Source organism: Anser cygnoides, chromosome 3 (assembly GCF_040182565.1).
Source record: "Anser cygnoides isolate HZ-2024a breed goose chromosome 3, Taihu_goose_T2T_genome, whole genome shotgun sequence".
Classification (NCBI taxonomy): Eukaryota; Metazoa; Chordata; class Aves; order Anseriformes; family Anatidae; genus Anser; species Anser cygnoides.
The window spans coordinates 63,043,876-63,069,384 of NC_089875.1; the positions used below are offsets into that span (position 1 = coordinate 63,043,876).

Sequence of the window (25,509 nt, forward strand, 5' to 3'; positions counted from 1 at the left end):
GGCGTGGTATTTGGCCGTACCTGACTGGCCTCTTTGTTTGATAACTTTTATTTATTTATGTATTTTTTTTTCACGTTGTCATTCAGATTGTGATTTGACTGTGCTGTCGCTGCCTGTTTTTTTCAGCGGTATTCTTTCCCTGAAGTTGTAATGGGACAAAACAAAACGTTTTAACAAATTTTCACTGCATTTTTGAAGCTGTAACTGAGAAAATAGCGTGTAGTCACTTTCACTGCTGCTATTAGTCAGCTTACGGACAGCAGTGAAGCTTAGTTATGTTTCTGTGCGGAACAGATGAGTATCAGGTTTTCTTCAGTGCCCTGAAAAGGCTGAGAGTTACAGTCATGTCTAGGCTTTGCAATTGAGCATAATGGCATTTAAGAAAAAAAAATGCTTTAGAAAAGATAAACTGGATATTCATAGATTATCTTCTACTGCAAAGCCATATGATTGCTTAATGGAATTTTAAAAGCAATGGACTTAAACTCGGATGGAGAAGTAACTGCGTATATAATTGATTTGTGTAACCGAATGTCATGAAACAGGAGTGGGACAAAAAACTTAGTGGGATTCAGAAATACTGGTTTCTTCAAGCGTGGGAGAAGAGCTGCAGTTACAGAATTGAATCATTTCTACAACTTTGGGACATAAATTAAGAAAGAGTCTAGCATAACAGAAGAAATGCATCCACCTCTGATACAGTCCCATAGGAGTCCGGCTGTTATTCCTTAGTGTTGCATCCTGCTGGGTAGGCACCCTTGGAAAACCTTGTCACAACAGCTCACCTGGGGCTTTTCTCTTGCAGAAAACGGAGGTAATCGAAGAAGCTTTTCCTGGGTGAGTGCGATGTTAGATTTGTTGTTTGTGACTTTCTGTGTAAATGTATTTTTCTACTTGTGCTCTTTTGCTGGTGTAATGCTAACAACTAATTTTCTCATTTGCATTAGTATGTTTATGGACACTCCTGAAGACGAGAGAACCAAACTGATCAGCTGTCTGGGTGCTTTTAGACAGTTCTGGAGCAGTCTTTCCCAGGTTAACATTTAATTTGTTGCTTCGATATACTTTTTTTTTTCCCCCCTATGTAGTAAAACCTTGTCTAGCAGACCAACACTTAAGCTATAAGGTCTGTTTCTAGTTATTCAGAATCTGATTTCAGGTATGGCATGGTAAAGAATATAGGAAGACTATGCAAGAAAAAGATCAGCTTTTACGTTAGAAAGACTATATAGTTGTTTAGCAAAAATTGTGCATTTCTAATAAAGATAACCAATTGGAAGTAGTAACTGTTAAAAAAAAAAAAGTTATTTTTGGTAGAAGTGAATAAGTAGGGAAAAAAATGAAAATAATATTTATGTTCAAAAATGACCTTTTAATAGTTAGATACCTCTAGGCATTCTTCCTGTAATGGGAGATCTACTCATCTTCATTTTCAGTGAATTTTATTATAACTGATACGGGAAGAATTGTTTAAAACAATTCTACTTTATTCTCTTCTGTGCTGAACCCATATGTGAACAACGAGGTTGACTATAGAAATCAGTTTCAGGTATGAGACTGCAGTGGGAAGTGTTTACAGTACTGTATCAAATGACTCGTAGGGAAAACTGAGTGTTGGACAACTGGACTAAAAACATTTTAAATCTCATTCTTATCTCCTGTCAGTTTCAGTTCTTCACAATAGGACTTTATATGAATTTTATGGTTTGTTTCATTACCCGTAGATACATTGTTTCTCCCCTGTGCTGTTTTTCAGGAATCCCATGAACAATGTGTCCAGTGGATTGTAAGATTCATTCATAGCCAACACAGTCCTAAAAGAATTTCTTTTCTTTATGACTGTTTAGCAATGGCAGTTGAAACTGGACTTTTGCCACCCAGGTAAGTTAAGCCACAGTGGGTCAATAAATAGGATACTTGGAAGCTGCAATATTGCAGGGTTTTATGTGAGGGTATTATTAAAGTATTGCTGAAGAGCACGTGCTTATAATCCGTCATTCATTCTTGCATTGTCTTCTTCTGCTAGGATGGTTTGTGAATCTCTGATAAACTCCGATACGCTTGAGTGGGAAAGGACGCAGCTGTGGGCCTTAACATTTAAGTTGATCCGGAAAATTATCGGAGGTGTAGACTACAAGGTATTTTCCCCCCATTCCTTTCTTTGTGAGAAGATGTATTGCTTTATGGCTTTGCTTCTATGCTTTTGGGCTGGTGAATTCCAGTGTTTCAAAGTCTGCTTTGTTAATGAAAGAAAAAGGTAACTGAGTGAGGCCAGTTTTAATGCCTTTTCTTAACTGTGCTTTATGTTAATAGATAAATCTTTACGGATATGCAACTTCTCCTACTCTCTTTTCTAGCACACAGTCATCTTCCATCCCTTTATTGGTTACTCAATATTCCTAATGCAGTTGCATAAGTGGTACATACAGCAAAGTAATGCTATCAAGCAGTAAGGCTGAAGTTCTTGCATTTGCTCTGCCCCCTGTTGCTACATGGGAAAAGCAAGTCTGAGTCCTTGGCATGGTCCGACTCCAACAAAAGGAGTAGAAAACCATGCATATCTCTCAAAAGAAGACCACTTCACAAATGTTGGTGGGCAAGATGTTACTAGAGCAAAACCCGTAAAGCACAACATTGTACGTTGGGCAGTCTGCACAAGACATCATACGCTGGATATCTCTGGATGCACATCAGAATTTCAACAGTTATTTTTCTTATCTGGGGTATGCCAAGATTGAGAAGTCCAATAAGAGGTTTAACGTCATTAGTGTTCGCATTCTCCCTAGCAGTCTGTCTGCTGGCACTTAGCAAAATCCATCTGATTTCACTGAAGATGCTGTCTGGTCATATTCACTGTGTAATTTATCTGCCAGAAATAAAAAATATCCCAGAACATTAATTCTGTGTGCTTTCTTTTAGGGTGTGCGCGATCTGTTGAAAGTGATCCTAGAGAAAATCTTAACAATTCCAAACACTGTGAGCTCGGCTGTTGTGCAGCAGCTTTTAGCAGCAAGAGAGGTAGTTATCTGAATTTTATACGATGTCATTATGATGTCACATCGTTCTTTTGCAATTCATCAGTCTTTCAAATAGAGCCACTCTAGCTATTAGAGTTGATACAGATCAACAGCAAAGACCTGTTCTTTTCTGTTATTGTGTTTTGTACCTCATATGAAGAACTTTTTGGGGATGTTGTTGTGCACTAAAATCCCTAGAGGAAAAATCAGACCCCATGTTTGACTTACTGAAGTAAGTTGTATGAGATAAAATGTTGAGATCAACTACTTTCTTTTTTCTTAGTGAGTGAAAATACTAGTTGTTTTCAGCCTTTTATAGGCAGATGTAAAGGCATAGTTTTACTTGGGTTTAAACAGCCTAACCTACAATTAAAAACAGATTTTAATCTAATGTACTATCAGGGTACAACTTAAGAAAAAGTATTTTAATCTTATTGGTATTTATTTTTATGGGTTTCCCCAGACTAGTAGACAGGCTATACCTTTGTCTATCTTATCCAAACTTTTTTAATGCTGATACATTCTTCTACTTATAGGTGGTAGCCTACATTTTGGAAAGAAATGCATGTTTGTTACCAGCCTACTTTGCAGTTACAGAAATCAGAAAGCTGTATCCTGAAGGAAAACTTCCCCACTGGGTAATGACAAGATATGAAATTGTGTAATCTAGAGTTTTGTTTTACGCAAAACAAAATGGTGTCTTTTTTTTTTTTTTTGCTTAACAAATTTAAAAGCGAAGATTTAGAATCTTTTATTTAATGGCAAATTCTGTGTTTAGGTATGTCAATTAAAGGCATAGGCTTGTTGTGATTGCATCAGCAGATCCCTGTGTTCTTGCATGAAATTGATGGCATAGTTTTGACGTCTAGCTTGGTGTTCAAAAGTCTTGATGCATTGAGTTGGGTTTGTTTGAATACATTTGGAAACATAGGTCATGCTTACCAACCAGCTTGTGCTCTTTCTGTAGTAAGGAAGAAAAAAATCACTTTAAATTGCTGACTGGCATGGTTTTATTTGTTTGTTTAAATTCAGTTCTGCAGAAATATTTGGGACTGTTGTGCAATAAAAATGGTCATTGTTTCTATAAAGAATGTAATATTGATTCAATTTTTAGTTTTGTTTTCTGTTAAAATAGCTAGATGTCTGGGAAAAGATAAAATCCTGACCCCTTTGAATTAATAGGAAAACTACTACTGACTTTTTCTAAGCCAAGAGTTAATCCAGAGCATACTAATGTAGATGCTTTATTGTTGTGGTATTGTTATCCAGAGGCAAACAGAAATTCTGAAGTTTATTTTGTCTTAAAATCTTTGCTCCTAGATAGCATATACTGAAATAATAGGGTATATGAAAAGAAACCATTATTATACAGTTATTATCAATTATTATTATTATTCTCATTCAAGCGCAAAGTGAGAAGAGTGCTTTCTTCCTCTTTACAAGGTTGCATTTTTCCTTTTGTGGTTCCTAGTTTCTGGAGTATTTTTCTGATTTCATGAAATGTGTAGGGAGATACTATTTTTAGCAGATTTCTATGTATCTTACTAAAATGCATGAACTGTTTTTTTAGTCTTAAATATTCTGTATCAATATATGCAACTTAGTCTTATTTTTTTTTCTCCTTTTCTCATCCAGTTACTAGGTAATTTAGTATCGGATTTTGTGGATACCTTCAGACCCACAGCAAGAATAAATTCCATTTGTGGTAAGAGAATGACTTGAATTCACTAAATATTTGGTTTCATATAACCTTTTGGGGCATATATTCATCTAAGCGAAATGAATCAGAGCTTATGTTTCATGTAGTATCTTTCCTTTTGTTAGTTTATTTTCAGACTTGCTTCTCGTCAGTTTTTGCTTTGAAGGGGAAAATTGATATTGACGAGGTTAAAATCATTCAAGCTGATAGCAGAAGTGTACTTTTTGTTACGTGGCTGTGTAGTTTCTATCTACAGTAGACCTTAAGAAAATCATAGCTTTTCTACATTTAAGGATTTTGAGATAATACAGATCCACCGGTATGTCAGTCATAGAATGTTTCCTGTTTTCAATTTCCATTGGAGCTTTAGTAGCTGCTCAGTTTCATCCCTATTGTGGCAAAGTTCTCTGTGCACTTCCTAGTTCAAATGAGTACTGGCTCTCTTCTTTCATGAAGGAAAAACTCACCTTCATTTATTGCTAGAAATCAGAAGAGCGAAAGTTTGCTGTTTTAATTGTGATGCATGTTGTGGTTTTCTTTAAAAAGATAAAGATTTCTTCTGTTTGCTTTGGGAATTAAGTAACTTTATGACAGTTGCATTATTTCTTAGCTCTAAGCAACTTTTATTGCAACTGAACTTAAAGAATGAAGAGATTAAGAATGTAAAATCATAATGTCCCCAAGCATTTTGATTACAAAGCAGGTAGTTATTTTGCATGTATAAAATGGTTAAGGGGAAGATGCAAGTATTTTATACTTTTTGTTTCATGTGATCGTGTTATGGTTGCTCTGGACAGTAGAAGTCATGGAATTTGAACTGAGAATTATATTTAGGTCAAAGTTAGGGCACCTAAATTTAGATGCTTATCCATAGGTGCACTAGGGGCTCAGACCAGATCCTTATGGTTAAACAATTGAAATATATCCCAAGTCTCTAATCTATACTACCTAATGAGTCTAAATTTATCCTCCAAAAAACTGTTGGTGTGCAGTCAGCTGAATCACACTGGCCTACGCTGACGTAGTTGACTAGATTTCCTGCGACTGCAGGAGGAGCACAGACACTTGTATTTGACTAACATCATCTTGAATGGAATCCTGCCCACAGTCTGTCTTAGGGGATGAAAGAAGGAAAAGGGAAAGAATAGGTTACATACTTAAACTAGTTAATACCACTTTTGTTGCAAGGGCCAGTGTACTAAAAGTTAATCCCTAGGCCAAGCAATGGCATTAGAACAGTCTTTGGGTAAACTGAAAAGTCTTTGGGCACAGAGGTTACTCCTCTAAAGATGAAATAAAACTGACAATTTGTGGAGCACTATTTTTTTGTCTGTGTGGTTTGGCATACAGTATGAAGTGCTATGATTTTTCCCCATGGGAAGTAGTGTTTCTTTTAGATTAATACTTGCAAATATTTTCATGTTCAGGGTACCCAATCTGAATAGAAGGGGATTTAACTCCTTAGATATTTTGTTAGTTGAAAAGTTGAACTTTCTGTTGGGAAAAATAAATCAGCTTGAAGCAATCCTGTGGTAAAAAGCTATAAACAATGGAAATTTAAGGAGAGCGTAAAAGTGGCTGAGGCTACTTTTTGCATCAGAATGATTAATAATAGGCCAATTTCAGTGTTTTAGAATTCATAATGTTTCATTGCATGTAGGTCGCTGTAGTCTTCTTCCTGTGGTAAATAACTCAGGTGCCATGTGTAACTCCTGGAAGCTGGATCCTACAACCCTTCGTTTTCCTTTGAAAGGTCTCTTACCATACGATAAGGTATGCCTTATTAAGCTTATTAAACCTCTTTATGTTCTGGAAATACAAAGGTTTTATATTGTATGGGCGGGGGGAAAAATTCAGCTGTGAATATCCTATTGTTCCAGCTAGCCTAACATTAGAGTTGTAGATGTTTTCCCTGTGTTATGTATTTCAATGACCTCAGACTGTATGTGGAGGACCTTTAAAGTAGCATGTGGTGTAACTGCTGCCCAGGAGGCTGAAGAAAAAGTTGTTTCATGTTCTTTGTTGGTGTGTGCTTCTGGGAGCAAGCGGGAGCAGAGAATTGATTGAAAAATAGTTTAGCAGTGAGGAGACGAAAGAGAATGGGAAGGTGATTTCTTCTTTTCTGTGCTCTTTGTTATTCCATGGCAAAGATACATTTGCAATTCAAATGTAAATATGTTAGCTTATTTGAAGTTAGAACTCTAGAGTGTGAAGCAGTGGTGTACTGAAAGAAATTAGCAATGTAAATGATCAGGACAAAAATCCAAGGTATCCCGTCCCCAGTATAGCCTAGGTGTCTAAGGAAGGATATAGAGGATACATATATACATATCTAATGTCGAATACTGTTCATAGTCCGCAGCTATTTTCAGTTTAGGGGGTTCCTGAGACAATCTTGGTTTCTATATTTAATAACCATTTCTTTTCCAAATACTTGTTCAGTCTTCTCTTGAGCCCACGTAAACTGTCAGTATCCTCAGTATCCTTTTGACAAGGAGTTCTACCCTTCAGCTTTGTTGCATGAGCTGTTGGCTTCTATTTGTTTTAAATCACGCTTCAGATAACTTTTTATTTAAAGTGATTCAGATGTTGGAAGATACAGTGAGCAGTTCCATATCTGCTTTCTTCGTGCCACTTGTGATTTTTATGAATCTTGGTCATGTGCTTCCTCAGCAGTCTTACCTAGCTTCCTTTCAGTTCTTGATGGTCTTCCGGAGTCCTGCTCACAGTTTTCCAAGGCTGTTTTCAGAAAGCATGACACCCTGTTACTGGTTTTAAAGAATGTCTTTCTATCTACTCCCCGTAACATCTCTAAAGAATTCTAAAGAGTTGCAATTATTTCCTTCTTTCTTTTGGGTATCAGAGAGCAAAAAGATTTGCATAGGTAGATCTGCATAGATAAAACACTTGTTACATTGCTAACTCAGTTAAATGATAGTATTAAACTTAATGTTGAGGCAATATATGTTTGTATATGTTTGCCTTTTTTTTTTTTTGAAGGATCTGTTTGAGCCGCAGACTGCTTTGTTGCGATACGTGCTGGAGCAACCGTATTCAAGAGATATGGTCTGCAATATGCTAGGTCTGAATAAGCAGGTACTGTACTGTGCTGTAACACGTGGTTTAAATCTGCATAGAATCTGCACTATTCTTTTTCTCTTTTCTTTGCTATAGCTAACTAAGCAAAACAGTTTAGGTCCAGAGAGTGATTTTTTTATTATTTTTACTATTTTATTTTTATTTTATTTTTTAATGAGATCATATTAGGTTAATTGGACACTGTTGTTCCTATCATTTGGATATTGCTTTACGAATGTTAAATTAAAAAGTAGAGATTTAAAATATGATTTTTTTTTGCATTGCTTTTTTTTCCTATAAGGCCAGCCTCAAGTACACCCTTGACAGACAGTAGGAGACTGCTAGCTCAAAAAATCAGCTTGACGGTTACTGTTCCTGTTTTTAATTCTCAAAATGTTGTATTTTGTTGTATTGGCATGTTACAGTACTACAATAGTGGAACGTTGGGCTTTGCTTTATTATGTTTTTTCTTTTATACGTTAGAATGGGGGGGCTTAGTCTGACTTGGGGATCCTTGAGGCTGGCCTCATAGTCACTGTTTTGTCTTTTCTTTTTTTCTTCCTTTATTTTTGTTCTGTCCTGTCTTGTCCTGCCCATCCTCCAATGCTCTAGACCTTGAACATTGCTCAGGTATGTTCACAACCTTACTGTTGTATTGTGACTAACGATACGCTGGCCGCTTTGTAGCCACTGATTCCAGTTAGAGAATACATGTACAGTCAGGGCTTGAAATTGGCAGGACCATTAGACAAGGGCAAATTGTCAATACAAATCTCTTCAGATATGAGAGATGTAGCATAAAACTGACAGTCAGTGGTCCTTTGGTCCTAAGATTTTGATTGGAATGGACTGCTACCATTACCTTTACCAGTCATAAGTACTTTTATTGCTGGAATTTTCAGACAAAGAGAAACTCTTAGTTCAAGACTTCTTTCCTTATGCAGGTGGAAAAACATCCACTGCACTCAATTGTAAAATTACAAAGCTGTAAATACAATCTTTGTTAATATATATATATATATAAAAACAAAACACATTTAAAAAAAAAAAAAAGCATTAGGAAGTCTCTGTAACAAACTTCCCAACAGGCAATTATAATATATTCTTCAAGCTAGGTGAAACACAGTAGTGTGATAAGTAGTTCCTTAAAATTTGGACTCTACCTGTGGGGTTTTGTTTGTTTTTGTTTGTTTTTGATTTAAAAAAAAAAAAAGGCAAGCCTGAGCAAATCAACCAAGTAGACTTTGTTCAAAATTTGAAATATAGTACTATATTTACAGTTGATCCTTTGTTACAATAATAATTCCTCTCCTATTTAAAAAAAAAAAAAATCATTTCAAGCTTTATAAAATGGCGTTGCTGTTTGCAATACTATAGTGAAGGTTGTGTCAGTGTTTCCATTTAAGAAACTTTTTTCAGATTTTTAACTTGACTATAAAATTCACATGATCCTGAAACCTTGTGTACATTTTCTATTGTAAGTGAAATACAGCAATGCTCCAGTGCTCTTTCTGGGTTGAGACAATATTTTGGAATGCACAGATTCCTACCTCTTGGCAAACAGTACTATACTGTTGTATTCAACGGTCTTCTGTATTTGAGACGCTTAAAGCAGCTGAAATGGTAAACCTCAGAAATGGGCTGCTAGGTTTAGCGTTCAGATGAGTAGTATTTGTATTTTGTGTCTTTTTCTGTGTCTACATTTAGATAATAAATCAAACTCTTCTTGTATGTATATTGTAGCTGGTAAATCATACAAGACTACAGAAAAATAAATATTGAGCCTATTTTATTCTTCTATTTGTGGTCTGTGCCTTACAGTCAAAAAATATCAATGTTAAAAATGCTGATTTTTTTAGTCTTATTTTCCATCCTCTAAAAATAGTTGATGGAAATTCAATTGAATTAATGAAATATATTGAAGTATACTTCTTAAAACTTGCTTAGTAGCATAAGAACTTCTACACAAAGTTTCAACCTGGCATGAAATTTTATGGCCAAGGAACAAACTTGAAGAATGTAGCTTATAAAGGAAATGCTGACAGAACATGAACTATAGCTGTGCTGCTACAACTACACCAGCGTAAGGATGTTTAGGCTGCTGTGATTCAAAAATGCAAATTTAGAGTAGGGTGGTGTAGTGGTATAGAACAGGAATACTATATGTTCTACTGAGACATTGATATACTCTGTTTAAAACTGTGAAAAACATTACAATTTTAATCACTTTTTAGGTACAAATTAATGTTAGAGCTGAATTTGTTAATGTAGCCAGCTGATAAAAAAAAAAAAAAGTAATAGCGTGCGCTTCACAAGTTGTGTTACTGCGTTGGTGTTTTCAGTAAAATGGCTGATAATTTTGTATTTTATACGTAGAACTGGACTAACCTCTATACGTTGATTGTCACTGTAATAAAAGATGCTTAGCAATGCAAATAGTTCCAAGTTTGTTTCAAAAATGAATATGGAAACACCTCAAAGTGATGATCAGGCATTCCTTTTTATTTATATGAAGCTGCTTGTATGCCCTGTCAACTATTCACACAGATCCAGTTGCAGGATTGGAGCCTTCATTTGAATCTTTTGGCATCACAAACTAGGTATGGTTCAGCAAATCGGAAATTTGCCACTAGTTCTCGAATATTCTTGAAGACGAACAATGAAATTCTCTGGTTCAGTCTTAACTAAGCAGATGTGCGTTAGAAAAATGTTCACTCAAACCGTCTCTGAGTTGTGTAGAAAATACATATCCAGCTGTCCTGCTAACCTTGAGAAACAAGAAGGTAAAATCTGGTATGTTTATGGATTCATATGTTCCTTTCAGGAATTTAAGTTTTGTTGTGGGATTTTTATGAGCTTTTTATACTTTTACCAAGTCTATGTATGGCTGTAAGTCCAGATGCAGTAATACAGACTTCAGAATACTCCTTCTGTTGGACTATGGGGTTGGATTTTTTTTTCCTGCTAGTGTATACTTCTATGTGTGGTAGTATTTTCTTTTCTACCTGTGTGAACTGGTTTATAGGAAGGAGAGTTTTAATTTGCATCTTATCATGTCACTTCATATATATGGGTAGTACTCCCAATACTTACTTACCTTTTGACTAATTTTGCTGAGGTATTTAACAGTCTGCGTGGGTTTGGGTTTTTGGGGAGTTTTTTGTTTGTTTTATTTGGAAAATGCTTAAAAGCTTAGAGTGTCTTACATTGCCAAATTAAGACTCGGTTTAGGGACCATATTTAAGGGAATACTTAAAACAGTTGATTCTTTAAATCAAACTGCAGTAATGTCTTAAAACAGTCATGAAATTACTTTTGAACATTTTGCTTTATATTATTACCTTCTCTGTACGTACAGATTTGCATGGAAAAAAAAAGTCCTTTTTGAATAATTGAATCCTTGAATAATTAATCTGGATGGCACTGCAATCCTCTAAAAAATGAAATTTACTTAAGTTTAATCTAAACTTTGATTGGTCTGAGTTGGGGAAACTTTGAAAAAAGGAGGTAATTTTTCAGGTGTCTTGTTTCTATAATGTTACACAAACTTTTAATTAGGACATACTGTAGTAGTGATTTTGCAAGTTGCCAGTGGTGATCTGCAGCTTTGACTATGAGATTATCTGTACCGTGCTGGGTTCAGGTGGGTGTGTAGTTGTAATCTCTGCTAGCTACAGACCAGAATAGTTTGCTTAGGGAAGTTGTTTATTTGATGTCTGTCCATGTATCGTGGAAGTAGAATTAAAATATCAAGTGAAAGGAATGACATAATGCAAAAAATGACTTCTCCTTTTATTTTTGAAGTATTGTATATTGATGTTGGGGACTTTCTGGTATCAGTGTTAGCATGGCAAAGTACTAAAACTAAGGGGTGTGATTACCTTTTTTGATACATTTCTGATTGTGTGTTGAGACCTCTTGAGTGCAATTTCCTTGTTCAATCTTACACCATTTTTAATGAGGAAAACTTCAAAATGCCCACTGAGCTTGGTAGAAATAGAATCAGGTGTAATATAAACAACAAACTGTAGGGGCGCGTTTTGAATCTTGGCAGCATACGGTTGTGGAAAATGAAAGTGAGAGGGGGCTGTAGTTCTGTTCTGTGTCAACTACTTTAGCCATTTAACTTATGCACTTTGAATTTGACTTCTGGAGATACCCGTTGCTCAACAGGACTCTTTGGCTCTGAGGTGTGATCTCCTGAATCCACTATTTATTAAATATTTTCAAGCTAAATGGTGTTTCTTTAAAATATTTGAAACAATAATAACCTGTAGGTAGCCTTACTGACTTCTTAAAATATCTCTTATAGGGAAGTCTTTTAACAAAAAAAAATGAAAGACAATTGAAGCTTTGATCTGCTACAGAAAGGTACCACTGGTCCGTTAGAGGGCTGGTCTTGAGAGAAATTTTAGTATCAAATTGTCCTGGTAGTACTTTTTTTTCCTGTATCTCTTTATCATTTAATAACGTTTTCAATGACGTTGTGTATTTGTCAGATATTTAAAGGTTATTTTCAGGAGTGAAATGGAGAGTGTTTACTTTATTCACATTTTTGTAATTTGGTTATTTCATTTCTTATTTTTAAAGACCGAAGCATAGTGGTTTTTACCGCTGTATTTTTCCATATGTAAAAATATTTCCAAAATCCCAAATCAGTTTTTATTTGTTTTTAATTTTGAAACACAAATTCCTGTTTGTTTGAGGAAAATCAGCCCTCACCTGTATTTTGTTCATGTCTCAATGCACAGAGAAGTTCTCTTTCAGTTATGAGTAGCTAATAAAATAAGACCCCAATCCTGCAAAGACATAGGCAAGTGTAGTATTTTATTTCTGAGCGCTCCAAAACTCACAGATAGAAAACTTCTGCTTAAATGCGTTCGCTGAAAATAGAGAAAAAAAAATGCCAGAAAACTAATTAAAGAAGATAGAATAATAAATACTGCTATGTTTATCACAGAATATTGTAAAGCAATAAAAGGATGAATTTCAGAATAAAAGAATGAATTTATTTTACTAGTTTCCTGGCTCCTAAACCTTACCCAGTCTTAGAATTATTGAGAATACTGAAAATTCCTACTGGAAATTCTGGCTTTCTTTTTAACAGTAATATTTTCCTGTTGTATTCTTTCAATAACTTTATCCTAAATTAATATAGCCTAACATGATTAGGCTTTTGGACATTAACCCAGTGCTTAGCAAACTATTAAATTTCAAGCCCTGTACGTAGTAGTTTTGCATGCTGGATTATAAACTAGTCTGTAGTCTTGTCTGTTGCACCCTGCTCTGCTTCATAATTAGTTGCTTGGTGAGGGAGGGGGGGACTGGGGGAGGAGGGGATAACAGAAACAAAAAGCACAACAAACCGAACGAAACCAAAGTATTCTCAACTGATGATGTTAACATTGCTCTCTGTAAACCTGTAGCGTGGTTGATCTGTGGCAATGGCATTGGCATTGTGTACTGGAAGAGAAGGTGAAACAGTAACCGGTGCTTTCTATTCTAGTTAGAGGTTTGTGTTAAGCATGCTTCAAGAAAGCACAGCTAGAATTGTAGCTTTCTGCAGTTTGGAGCCGGCAAAGAGCATGCAACAGGGGATGCTGTTCACTATATTTTGCCAACTTTTCCCATTCGTGCATTTTATGTTCAATTTAAGAGAATATTTTCTTTTTGTTTTCCTTGCAAAAGATTGCCATCAATGAAAGTTAGAACAAGCATCCCCTTTGAGCATCTCTCTTTCCTTTTATTATTTCTTACTTTATTAATTAAAAGGTGTTTTTAGGCTGCCTGGCTAGTAAGTCAAAGAACTCATCTAAGGCATCTAAACTCATCTAAACTATTTTATGAATATTTGGGTAACCTTTTAAAACTTTTTTTTACATATGCCTTTTTGCCTTTAGAAAGGGACCTTGCATTTTCATGATTAGTGTTTGAGCAGCTCAGTTCCTTTTCTTTTGTATCATTTAAAGTAATAATGTTTTCTTTAAGGCTGCATTATGTTACAGGCACCAGATGTAAAAATAAAAAAAAAAAAAAAAAAAAGAAATAGAAACGTGACCATTCCTGAAGAGAGACTGTAATGAAACAGGCAGAGGTTAGATTAGTTCCATAGTTCTAGCATTGTCTGAAGTAAATTAAATTCCACACAGCTTTTTGTTCTTAGTAATAGCAGTTTGTACCACTAACTGTACAAATACAGAGCAATACAAGGTTGTTGCACTATGCTTAAATTTAATACTTGTGATCCGAGTTCCAAACTGCTAGTGGGCCTGGCTTATGTACATCAGTGCAAACATACAGATCTGAATGTATAATGCGTTCCTTACTTGATTGTTGTTGAAGGTCATTACAGGAGATGTGTTATTTTAAGTGATTTGTCTGATTGCATACCTCGCTATGGAGATTGTGGCCGTCTAAATCCAACATGTAAAGTGTTCAGCACTGTAATACATAATTACTGTTCTATGCATGGTATATAGAACACGCTGGTTACATCAGATTAACTTTCAAGTCTTTTTGATCTTGCCTTGTACCAGGTGGTGCTGTGTCAGTAGGACTTCTAATTTTAGGGGTACTGACCGGTTCATTCTGCTGCTAATTGTAGGTGAGCCCAAACAGAGTGAGAAAGAGAAGGAATGTTCATGAAACACCTGTACTTTGTATTGGGATGCTTCCTCTGATTTTGTCAGTATAATTGGTATTTTTTCCTTTATGGTGCTTTCTGCTTTTGAAATGTACTTTACAAGGAAGAGGAAAAAGAACAAAAACCATGTTAAAAGAATATTTTTTTTCTGTAAGTGCAAGATCAGAAAAATAACATTGAGCATGAATTCCTTTAAAATACAGACAAAAAAAAAAGTCTTTTTTGGTGCACTGGTGATGTGTGTTATGGAACTGAGTAGGGAGTTACCTAAAAATCATCATGACCTGTAACATAGTGCAGCTTTAATACAGTGGCTTATCCTTAACTTAAGTTCAGACTTCATTTCATGCTTCCCAGCCTTCTGTCAAAGTACTGTACTATAACTGCAACTGTACAAGTCCTGAAGTTAATGGCAAGACTTTTGGAATACTGTATCTGATCTCTGCCTTACAGCACAAGCAGCGCTGCCCTGTGCTGGAGGACCAGTTGGTGGATCTTGTGGTGTATGCCATGGAACGGTCTGAGACTGAAGAGAAGTTTGACGATGGTGGAACCAGTCAGCTTCTGTGGCAGCATCTCTCCAGCCAGCTCATTTTCTTTGTGCTCTTTCAGTTTGCAAGTTTTCCTCATATGGTCCTGTCACTCCATCAAAAGGTAAATTGTTTGTATCACTCCCGCTTGGTAAGAGAGACTTAATAAAAAATAAAAAGTAATCCTTACCCCTCCCAAGAAGTACATTATGGGTAACAATGAGTTATTTTTATTATTGTGCCCTGTAGAAGCAAGTCAAATTCTCAAGTTACATTGTTGTTAGGTAGGCCTGTTTTCAGTTTGTTCAGTTACAGGGTATTGTATTATATTTCAACTCAAAAAGTGTTAGTAGCGAGATTCGGGAGATAAACTGGCATAATTTAGAAGGTCTGAGTACTGTACTGCTGCATCCAATATACAGTGAAGCTTCAAGCAGAGCAAACAACCTGTGCAGTGTGCGAGCTAAAGAAACATACCTTGTAAGTGAAAGCAAGAATTTATGATTTGTTTAACCAGTCTAATCAGAGTGATTTAATCAAAGATCATTTGTCCAATTACAGTGACATTAGCAGTGACAGTCTACAGTTATTGTTACTTCCTAATAGTAATACTGTTAAAAGTGATACACTTCCTGGTATTTACCATCTCCTTTCTGAATCCTAAAGGTGGTGTTGCCAGTCTTCCATTAAAAAGGATAGGAAGGGTTACAGTAAGCCAGCAACATCCTGAGCTCTCAGCTGAGAGAAGTATGGTGTTCATGACAGGAAAAGGGTGTTCTCACTATATTATCAGCTTGTGGCTATTTAGATAAAATTTCTAGCATGCTACACCTTGCTCCATCTTTGTTTGTCCATGGTTCCATGTATATCCAAACTTACTATATGTAGTATGTTTTACATGTGGAGGATACTTTTTTCCCTGCCCTTTTTGGTAGCCCTAAAATTCAGTTGTTTTCCTATAATGACTGTCAATGAACCTTTGGTAAAGCAAGTCAATGTTATTAAAACAATAGGTGCTATGCCACAAAACTACAGATCTAAGCTAAAAATCAAGCTAGGTAAGAGTAGAGGTTGAGTAGAGTATTTGTTATTAGAGAATTGCTGTATCAGATGAACTAAACAAATTAAAATAAAAAAGATACTCGGGCAGGCCCAGAGAGTCCAGATGAAGCAAGTCCAAGTTAGCTGGGTTCAGAAACTTTCTGAATAGTTAGTGTAAAACCTATGGCCTGCCGCAATATTCCTTTTGGCTACAAGGCCACAAAGTGACAGCTTAAGGCCAACATTTAAAAGTTGCTGATTTTTTCAAAACAATGACCCTGGTGAGCTAAATACGTTTTAATTCCTACAGTTAACCTTTGTGGCCCTCACAGTCTGTTTCTCTGTTATGACTAATGCATCCATTTGCCATCTTTCTGAAAACACGACGTGTATTTCTATGACTCTATAATTTCTGTCTATGACCTGCTATAAAATGCCCAATAATCTCTGAAAATTGAAACTATTGCAGCCTGCTTTTCTACTTTCATGGGAATCATTACAGTGTTTTTTCTTCTGCATTCAGTATTTGTCTGTTACTGAGTGTTTTTGACAGTTGGCAGGCCGTGGTCTCATTAAAGGGAGAGACCATCTGATGTGGGTGCTACTGCAGTTCATCTCTGGCAGCATCCAGAAGAATGCTCTGGCTGACTTCCTCCCCGTTATGAAGCTTTTTGACCTCCTTTATCCTGAGAAAGAAGTAAGTCTTGTCTATCAAATTGTTTGAATTTCTAATTATTATTCAACATGACAGCTTCATACATAGGTATTACTATTGTTGTTGAGTTAGTGTTGCAGTAGTGTGCTGCATAGTTATAGAAGTTTTATAATTAAATGAAAAATTTCAGTATTTCCTAGCTATGTTTTTTTGATAGCCACACTTGGTCAGTGTTCTTGCAGACAAACGAAAAAAGAAAAAAAAAATGACCAAAAAACCTTTGCCTGAAGTAGATCTGACTGAGGTTTTGAGGAGGGGATTTTTAGCACACTCAGGATACTGTTAAGGAATAATGTTATGGAATTTCATTGCTATGTCTGTTCTATAACAGAATAATATATTATCAGACAATTCCAGGAGCAAGAAGATGAACACGACACTTTAAATTCATTTTGTATTAATGGTTCCTTCTGCAGTTGTAAATCAAATCCTAGTCACGGTTGGTGCATTCCTCTAGAATGAAGGTTCTTAAGACAGGGGAGTTAGAGGAAGTATTTAAACTTCACCACGACAGCATTTTTCTCAAAACATCCTCATTGTGATGAGGCCTCTTGCAGTGCCTTCTGTTTGAGGTCAGTAGATACATTAGCACAAATGTGTGGTGTACCAAACTGATAAGGGTTAAGTGTAGAATTTTTTCTCCTCCTAGGTTAGTTTTGACTGGCAGAAATTCTGTAGTACATTTTGTTGCATGACCTCACAGTGGTTTTTATCAGCATAAACTTTGGGAAGAGTGACAGGACTGGTTGCTTTTAATGTAGTTGGGCTTTGAGTTATGTTTGTTTCAAGTGCTTTTGGTCTTAAAGCATTTCTGAACATTTTCTAAATGTTGTCAAAGGCTGTTGCTCTTAGGAGGACCTGTCTTACTCTGCTCTTGATTATGCACTGCTGCCATCTCACTTGTGGTGCTGAGGCATTAGATAATTTGCTGTATTTCAGAACAATTACTGCGGTCTAGTTGTGTTCCAGAGCTCTCTAATTCAAGTGATTGACGAGGAATAGAATCTGTCCTTTAAATATGTTGCTTGTGGTGTTGCAAGTCAAGAAGAAAAACTTAACCTTGTGAATACCGGCTATCTAAGCTGGTTTTCTGTACGTTAATACATGCAACATGTTACATTCACGTGTTCTTTCTTTAGTGTATTCCTGTACCTGACATTAACAAACCCCAGTCAACTCATGCTTTTGCAATGACCTGCATATGGATTCATCTGAATCGGAAGGCCCACAGTGACAACTCGAAGTTACAGATTCCCATTCCTCATTCTCTTAAACTTCACCATGAGTGAGTTTTGTTTGTTTGGAGTGTGTGAGTTTGTTTGTTTGTTTTACGTTTTGATTTGTTTCTAGAGATAATGAAATAGGACCCTTCAGGTCTGTATTCAAAATGTATTCTGTGATGGAATGCTGATGGGATAAGGGTTATCAAAGGATAAAAGCACTAAAATCTCAAAGTCAAAACACCTCATAAAAAGTGCAATGCTGTTATACCTTAAAGGAAATTGTTTTAAGTCTAAGAGTGATTAATCTGTTCTACTGATAGAGAATCGGAAAGCAAATTGACTACCTTGTTGTGTTATGCTGTGGCTTGGAAAGTGTGTGTAAGCGGTACACTGGGCTACGTTTTGTCTGGAAAAGTGTTTTTTAAAGTGTATTTTTCTCCTAAGGTGACAGAAGAAAATATATTTTGAACTGCTTTTACTAAACAATGAAACTAACTATAGCATAAGACCTAGTTATTTGATATGATGCAATTGATAAATATTTTCTTTTTTTCACGCTATTTATAATCGATTTTTAATCTGTGGATATTGTGGTTCTAATGTTGGAATGCATGTGTATTTTTCTTCTTGCTTCTTCCTACTTAATATATAATCTGTCTTTGGCACGCAGGTTTTTGCAACAGAGTTTAAGAAATAAGAGTTTACAGATGAATGACTACAAGATTGCCTTGTTGTGTAATGCTTATTCAACCAATTCAGAGTGTTTCACTTTACCAATGGGTGTCCTGGTAGAGACTATTTATGGCAATGGCAACATGAGGATATCTCTTCCAGGGACTAATTGCATGGCATCGGGGTCTATTACCCCATTGCCAATGAACCTCTTGGACTCGCTCACAGTTCATGCAAAAATGAGGTACAGTATCCAATGAGCCTTTTTTTTAACCTATTAATGCTTATGTAATTATCATCAGGACAACTTTTCTCTGTCTGAAAACGTCATGTTTAGATTTGTTGACTTACATAATAAACTTCTTAACTTCCAAGTACTTGTTTTTGATCAACAAATATTTTCTTTCTTTCTTCAGCTTGATTCATAGCATAGCTACAAGGGTAATTAAGTTGGCTCATGCAAAATCTAGTGTGGCCTTGGCTCCTGCTCTCGTGGAAACCTATAGTCGCTTGTTGGTTTACATGGAAATCGAGTCCTTGGGCATCAAAGGCTTTATCAGTAAGAAAGCTTTTCTTCCCCCCTCCCACTTTCCTTTAGTTCAGTAGCATTTTCTTTCGGTAGGAACTGGAGGCCGTATCAGAATCTAATGATGCAACATCATGAATACATGTGTAAATTGCCTTAATATTAAAAAACAAACAAACAAAATGTAATAGTTACCCCAGTGCTGCAGTAAATTTCAGATGAGAGTGCTGCAGTCCCTTTATATCATCACTTGTACTGTCAGGACCTTCCTACTCAATCTGTCTTGTATAAAGAAAAATAAAAAGACAAAAAATGCTTAATAGAAAACCTTAAGTAAAGGTACTAAATTGGTCAGAAATTATATTTAATTTCACTTCATAAAATAATTCAGATGGCTGCTGTATATGTTCAGCCATGAGATTGAGCTCTACGCGTTTACAGCCTCTTAAAGCAGTGCTTGCACATCTGCTGTTTGGAGATTCAAAAAAAATCTGACTTGCAAATAAATATAATGATCTATCCATGGTATACTCTGTAGTTGTTTTTTTGAAGTGTAATCACTTGGAAAACTTAACTTTACAAACTCTTTTTCATAAGGTCAGCTCCTGCCAACAGTGTTCAAATCTCACGCATGGGGAATTTTGCACACTCTGCTAGAAATGTTTAGCTATCGCATGCATCACATCCAGCCTCATTACAGAGTCCAGCTGCTCAGCCATCTTCATTCCCTGGCTGCTGTGCCGCAGACTAATCAGAACCAGCTTCATCTGTGGTGAGTGATGGTTACCATATTTAATCGTTATCTCAGATTGCTTCTTCAACCTGTGTTGAAAGTTGGTTAAGAACTGTGTTTGAAATTGGATGCAAGTACTTTCTGGTCTCAGTTCTGTGAATGTGGTGTTTTGCGGAACCTCAGCAGGTTGTGTTTCGGAGATATAGTTAGATGTTAGCAGTACTGCTCTGCAGAGTTGCATGAGGCAGCCTCTCTTGCACAGACATGGCAGCAGTGTCACAGGTGTGACAGGTTCCTTTCACACAGTAACGTGCACCAGCACCATCATATCAGGAAGTGTCAGAAAACTGTTGAGGTTATTGCACTGGAGGAAAAGGGCAATGCCTGCTTCTTGCAGTCACAGTGATTAGTTTGTCTGCCTGAGGGGACTGTGCTTGCTTACTCCTGTAGAAGATGTGTAATTCCATTACAAGAATTAAATTCGTTCCACTTAATTCTTTAGTATAGTTTATTTGCAGTCAGATCAAAGAAATAATCTCATTCATTCTGAATATGTAAAGGAGTTAGCACAAATCTGTGGTGGTTTTATGTGAATCTGAATGGATCAAAAAACGGTACGTCTTACATCAGTGTAAGCCACACAGTAAAAGAAAGGCTAATCTGCATACAGGAAAGATAGAATTAGTAGCTGAAGTTGTAGAGCTGATACACAGTTGATTCTAGGGAAAAGCTTTGAGTTTAACGTACTGTTAAAGTGACATTTTTATTTTTGTATTTCTTAAAGGTTAAGCTGCAGACTGAGATACAGTTTGTATGCAGAATGTGGGGTTTATTTGTTTTTGTTTTTTTTTTTTTTTAAGTCCATTTATTGTTACAGAAGGATACTTCCTGGGGGGAGGCCTGCGAGGAAGAGAGAGCAACCTCATTGGTTCATATCAAGGAAGTCTAATTAAATTAATTTCTCAGTCCAAATTCAAATTGCTCAGTTGCTTATCCTTTACAAAGAATGAAGAGAACAAGTGAAGATAAATTTCTTCTTCAGTCAAGATCTTTCTTTTTATTCACCTGGGTACTGTTTTGTCTTGTTAGTTGGGAAATATAAAACCTGATCATTAATCAGACTACCTAAGTATGCATAACATGTAACTAGATTGGAGTAAACTAATATATGGCTTTGGCATTTCAAAGACACAATGTTGTAAAAGTCTCTTAAACTACTTCAAACTATCTGGTGTGAAAAGCACTCCCAATTAGAGTGCTGGAAGATAAAGTGCTTCTCATTAAAAGCAGTACTTCTTCATTTCTTTAATAAGGATGATTTACTGCTGTCTGCTTCAAGGTGATAGCTTTGCAATTTTCCATGCCTTATTCATGCTTTTTTGCTCTGTTCTTGCGTATATATGTATTTTTTTCCATATATTTCATGTTTAGATGAAGAAGTTCAAAAGGTAACAAAAGGGGGAACTCTAAATTGGAGAGACTCCTGAGTCTTTTTGATGGGCTCTGCATCTGGAATTTTCACTAAATCAAAGTTTGAGAGCTTTATTTGAAAAGAAAGTACTTAAATGGTTGATAGGTTTATTAAACAGTGTGGGAGTGTGGTGGAGAATTTTGTCAGAAAATTAAGAATGTTGCTTTCAAAACAAATGCTTCTGTATTATATGAAGCAGAAAGTGGTGGAAGACTTTATTTTTGGAATCTTAGAAGCAGTAGTATAAGCATTCTTTGTTAACTAGGCTGTTTTCTTCTTTCAGCGTTGAGAGTACTGCTCTAAGGTTGATCACAGCTTTGGGCAGCTCGGAAGTCCAACCACAGTTCACACGATTCCTCAGTGATCCCAAAACAGTTCTTTCGGCAGAATCAGAAGAACTCAATAGGGCTTTGATCTTAACTCTGGCAAGGGCAACACATGTGACAGGTAATAGTGGTACTTTGAGATATAATCTAACTGAATGGTAAAGTCAAGCTTCTTCTCTAAATACCATTTAACAGAATATTCCAGAAACGGCATGGTCAAATACATTACCCCCCCCTTTTTTTTTATTAAAAAAAAAAAAAGAGCAAATTTTTTATTTCCAAATACTGAGATTGTTTTTAGGGAAGGGGCTGCTATTTATAACGGAAATCAGATATTAAGAGCTGTTTTTTATGCAGAGATATAGTGTGACCAGCTTCTTCTCTCTGTCTTGTTTTCAATTTCATCATTAAATGTTTGGATTGATTAAATATGTGCCATTTAAGGAAAAAAAAACCAGTCACGGATTGTTGAGGACAAGTATGTTGCTCATGCAGAAGCCACCAACTATATAGCTTACCTTTAAGGCAAAGTAATGCGTGTTTTGGATTCCCTTTCTTGGGGAAGGGAAGGGGCAGAAGCTTTTCACCTGTATTTTAATGTGTTAACAATTTGCAGTGACAGTGGTCAGGTTTTTGATAGCTTGGAGAGGGATATTTTCTCTAGCTCCTTTGTTTAAATGGGAAAAGTACAGTTTTAGTCTGGAGACTGGAGAACTAAAACAACTGATTTCACAAAAACTGGTGGAGGAAATTTGAAAGGGAAAGGGTTTTGTTTTTTAACTTTTGTTCAATCTTTAATGTTGAGTCAACATTGGGGCTGGAGGAAGATGAGTTTTGTGTTTTGTTTCTACAGCTTAATTGAGAAAGGTACTGCTGAAGAGTCTTTAAAACAATACAAAAGCGCCGTCTACCAATTTTTCCATCGCTAACTTACTCAGGATTTTTAAAATTAATTCTAATGAGTTAATTAGCAAAAGCATGTCTTGCTGTCATTACAGGAAATTAAATATAAAATCTTAAAATTATTTGCTTTATTTCTAGTTCAAAGCTAAAAATAATTTCATTACTTTTAATGGCATAAAATAGCTTGTTCTACAAAATATATAAGATTCAAAAGAAGAGGGTGGGAGAACTTTATCAAAAGGGGAACCCTGTTGAACGAGCAGAGGCTTAATGCCTTTTACTGCAGAAGAAATACATATGAGAAATAATAGTTTTTTTGTGTGTGTGTGAAATGCTAATGTCATCAATCCATTTTCTAGACTTTTTCACAGGCTCTGATTCAATTCAGGGAACTTGGTGCAAGGATATATTGCAGACTATCATGAGTTTTACTCCACATAACTGGGCATCACATACACTAAGCTGTTTTCCAGCTCCACTGCAGGTAATAGTTTCAAACTGATGATTTTATAACTAGAAATACAGAAAACTTATTCTCTTTGCCATTTGCTTGTTCATGAGATTCTTCTCCCATCCATACGATCTTTATCTCAGGTCACTAAAAACCAGTATGATTGTAACACTGATCTTCAGAAATGCATTAGCTTTTCCTGGAATGCTCTTAGGCCGAGTTTGGTGAGCTGGTAGTACCAGTGCAAGGTAAATCATACCTTTCAAAACAAAAAAAAAGTAATAATGGAGAAGCTTCTTCTCTTGTGGCAGTTTGTAATGTGACTTTGTTATAGACAAAACAGTCACTGTGGTGTCACAGTGAGGCAACAACCCTGTCTAGTAGGTTTTTATTGTACAAGGAAGTAGAAACTTAAAACCTGCTAAATCAGGCTAAAGTTGACCTGTTGCAATGTTTTGTTTTAGGCTCTCAGTCACACCAAAATCTACTTTTATTTCAGGTATTCTTCAAACAGAATAATGTACCTCAGGAAAGCCGTTTTAACTTGAAGAAGAATGTGGAAGAAGAATATCGAAAGTGGAAGTCCATGACCAATGAGAATGGTATAATCACTCACTTTTCCGTGCAAGGTTCACCCCCACTTTTCCTTTGTCTTCTGTGGAAGATGCTGTTAGAGACAGATCACATTAATCAAATTGGCTACAGGTGAGCTTAAAAGCTGTGCAATTTCAAAGTTACTACAACAATGCTTTCGGTTCTGAGGACATAGGCCCTGTGCATTAGAGCTTGATTTTTACTTTTCTATTAATTTGAAGCATGGGGAAAAAAGGAGTGGAGCCTAGGTGTTGGTATATAGTAATAATTTTGTATTGTTTAAGGTTGATTACACCTTCTAGCTGATGTTTTTTTCTTTTGGTGTTGCACACAGTGGTCTGTATATTCTTCCTGGTGAGAGAGGTGTAGGCAAGGATGTGAGGTGTTTGAATTCAGCAATTTACTTAGCCTTTATACACTAATAGAAGATATATGTATACATATATATATAATGTTGTATTAAAATGAAAATTATATAAGTAGTCCTACAATTTTTTGACTTGTTCTCTGTAATAATAGCATCAGCTCTGGTCGTGAGAAGTAAGATTATTCTTTTTCAGTCCTCATTAGGTCTGTTGAAAAAATGAATATTTATAATAGCACGTGTTACTCTTGCTTGCAATCAGGAAATAACTGTATTTTAATGCTAAGGTTATATTAAAAACACACAGTACAGGAAAATAAAACCGTGTTGCAGAAGATCATGCTAAGAGTTGTGTAACTTTATAGGTTATGCGTATAAAAATGCGTAACTAAAGCATGTATTCTGAGCAGAATGGTACAGGTAAGAATTGGTGAACTTGAGTAATTTCTTCTTATTAGTGTGCAGACTTTGGAATTCCCTTGCTCAGGGGATGGGGATTGTTTTGTTTTGTTTTCATTTAATAAGGTAAGGGTTTTTAAAGCAAACATTTGTATAAAATCCACTTGTTCTTATAAAATAGATTGCTTAAAAACGTATTAAGAATACTAACATCAATTGGTTGCTTTTACAATCTGTGCAAGTATCCTTGTAAGAGAGACTTTTCTTCTTCCACAACAGAGTATTAGAAAGAATTGGGGCAAGAGCTCTAGTGGCACATGTCAGGACATTTGCGGATTTCTTGGTGTATGAATTCTCTACCTCAGCAGGAGGCCAGCAGCTTAATAAATGCATTGAGATTCTGAACGATATGGTATGGAAATACAACATTGTAACACTGGATAGGCTGATATTGTGTTTGGTAAGTATTGCCTTAAAAGAAAGGATGTGAGAGGTTTCACAGAACTTGGTCCTTGCATTCTTTGTCACTTTTATGGGAGCAATCTTTTTAAAAAATGCATTGGTTTTATGTATTAACTATTTGCTAACCCCAAAATCGAGTAAAACAGTAGATTAGTTCTGTAAGCAACATAGAACTCAGTCGTACAGTTCTCTGAATCTTCAGGGGAAGCTTTTCTGGGTTATTTAAAGGCAACCATTGAGTTAGTATTACTGTATGTTATTGTTATTATGCTATGGTGTGAAAACAAACGTGAAGTCTTGTACCCATTAGAGTTTTCTATTTTTGCTTGGAACTCAGCCTTTTTCATACAGAAAAATAGGGGAGAAATGGCGTTCTCTGATTTTCTAGGTTATTCTGCAAAATAAAGAAAAGCAGAATTTACCCAGAGGAAATTAAATTGGGTTTTAAAACTCTAGTCCAAACATGTCAGTGGCCAGAAGCTTGAAAAAATTTTAGATTCACCGTCATTAATTGGATATTTTCAAGAAGAGAAATGACAGCCAAAAGAGAACTAGAATTCTTGGTAACATACTTCCACTGGGAATTTTTTGAGACTTTTTGCCTGTTGGATAGAAAATGTGATGCTTAGTTTTCACAGGAGATGACAGAGCCTACCTCTGTA

General features: G+C 35.9%; 1 protein-coding gene across 2 annotated transcripts in view; it reads left to right on the plus strand.

The window, feature by feature from the left end:
• MED23 (mediator complex subunit 23) overlaps positions 1-25,509 on the plus strand; it is a 36,741-nt gene that overhangs the window by 231 nt on the left and 11,001 nt on the right. Inside the window, exons 2-21 of one of the 2 annotated variants that reach the window (XM_066994276.1) lie at positions 806-837; positions 948-1,035; positions 1,757-1,881; positions 2,027-2,138; positions 2,920-3,018; positions 3,554-3,655; positions 4,653-4,722; positions 6,377-6,489; positions 7,717-7,812; positions 8,407-8,424; positions 14,891-15,091; positions 16,562-16,705; positions 17,863-18,008; positions 18,617-18,862; positions 19,035-19,177; positions 19,742-19,916; positions 21,632-21,795; positions 22,937-23,061; positions 23,528-23,733; positions 24,665-24,845. In XM_066994276.1, coding sequence (XP_066850377.1) covers positions 806-837; positions 948-1,035; positions 1,757-1,881; positions 2,027-2,138; positions 2,920-3,018; positions 3,554-3,655; positions 4,653-4,722; positions 6,377-6,489; positions 7,717-7,812; positions 8,407-8,424; positions 14,891-15,091; positions 16,562-16,705; positions 17,863-18,008; positions 18,617-18,862; positions 19,035-19,177; positions 19,742-19,916; positions 21,632-21,795; positions 22,937-23,061; positions 23,528-23,733; positions 24,665-24,845 — 2,586 coding nt within the window. The remainder of the gene's footprint in view (positions 1-805; positions 838-947; positions 1,036-1,756; positions 1,882-2,026; positions 2,139-2,919; positions 3,019-3,553; positions 3,656-4,652; positions 4,723-6,376; positions 6,490-7,716; positions 7,813-8,406; positions 8,425-14,890; positions 15,092-16,561; positions 16,706-17,862; positions 18,009-18,616; positions 18,863-19,034; positions 19,178-19,741; positions 19,917-21,631; positions 21,796-22,936; positions 23,062-23,527; positions 23,734-24,664; positions 24,846-25,509) is intronic. The other variant, XM_066994277.1, reaches the window with a different exon arrangement.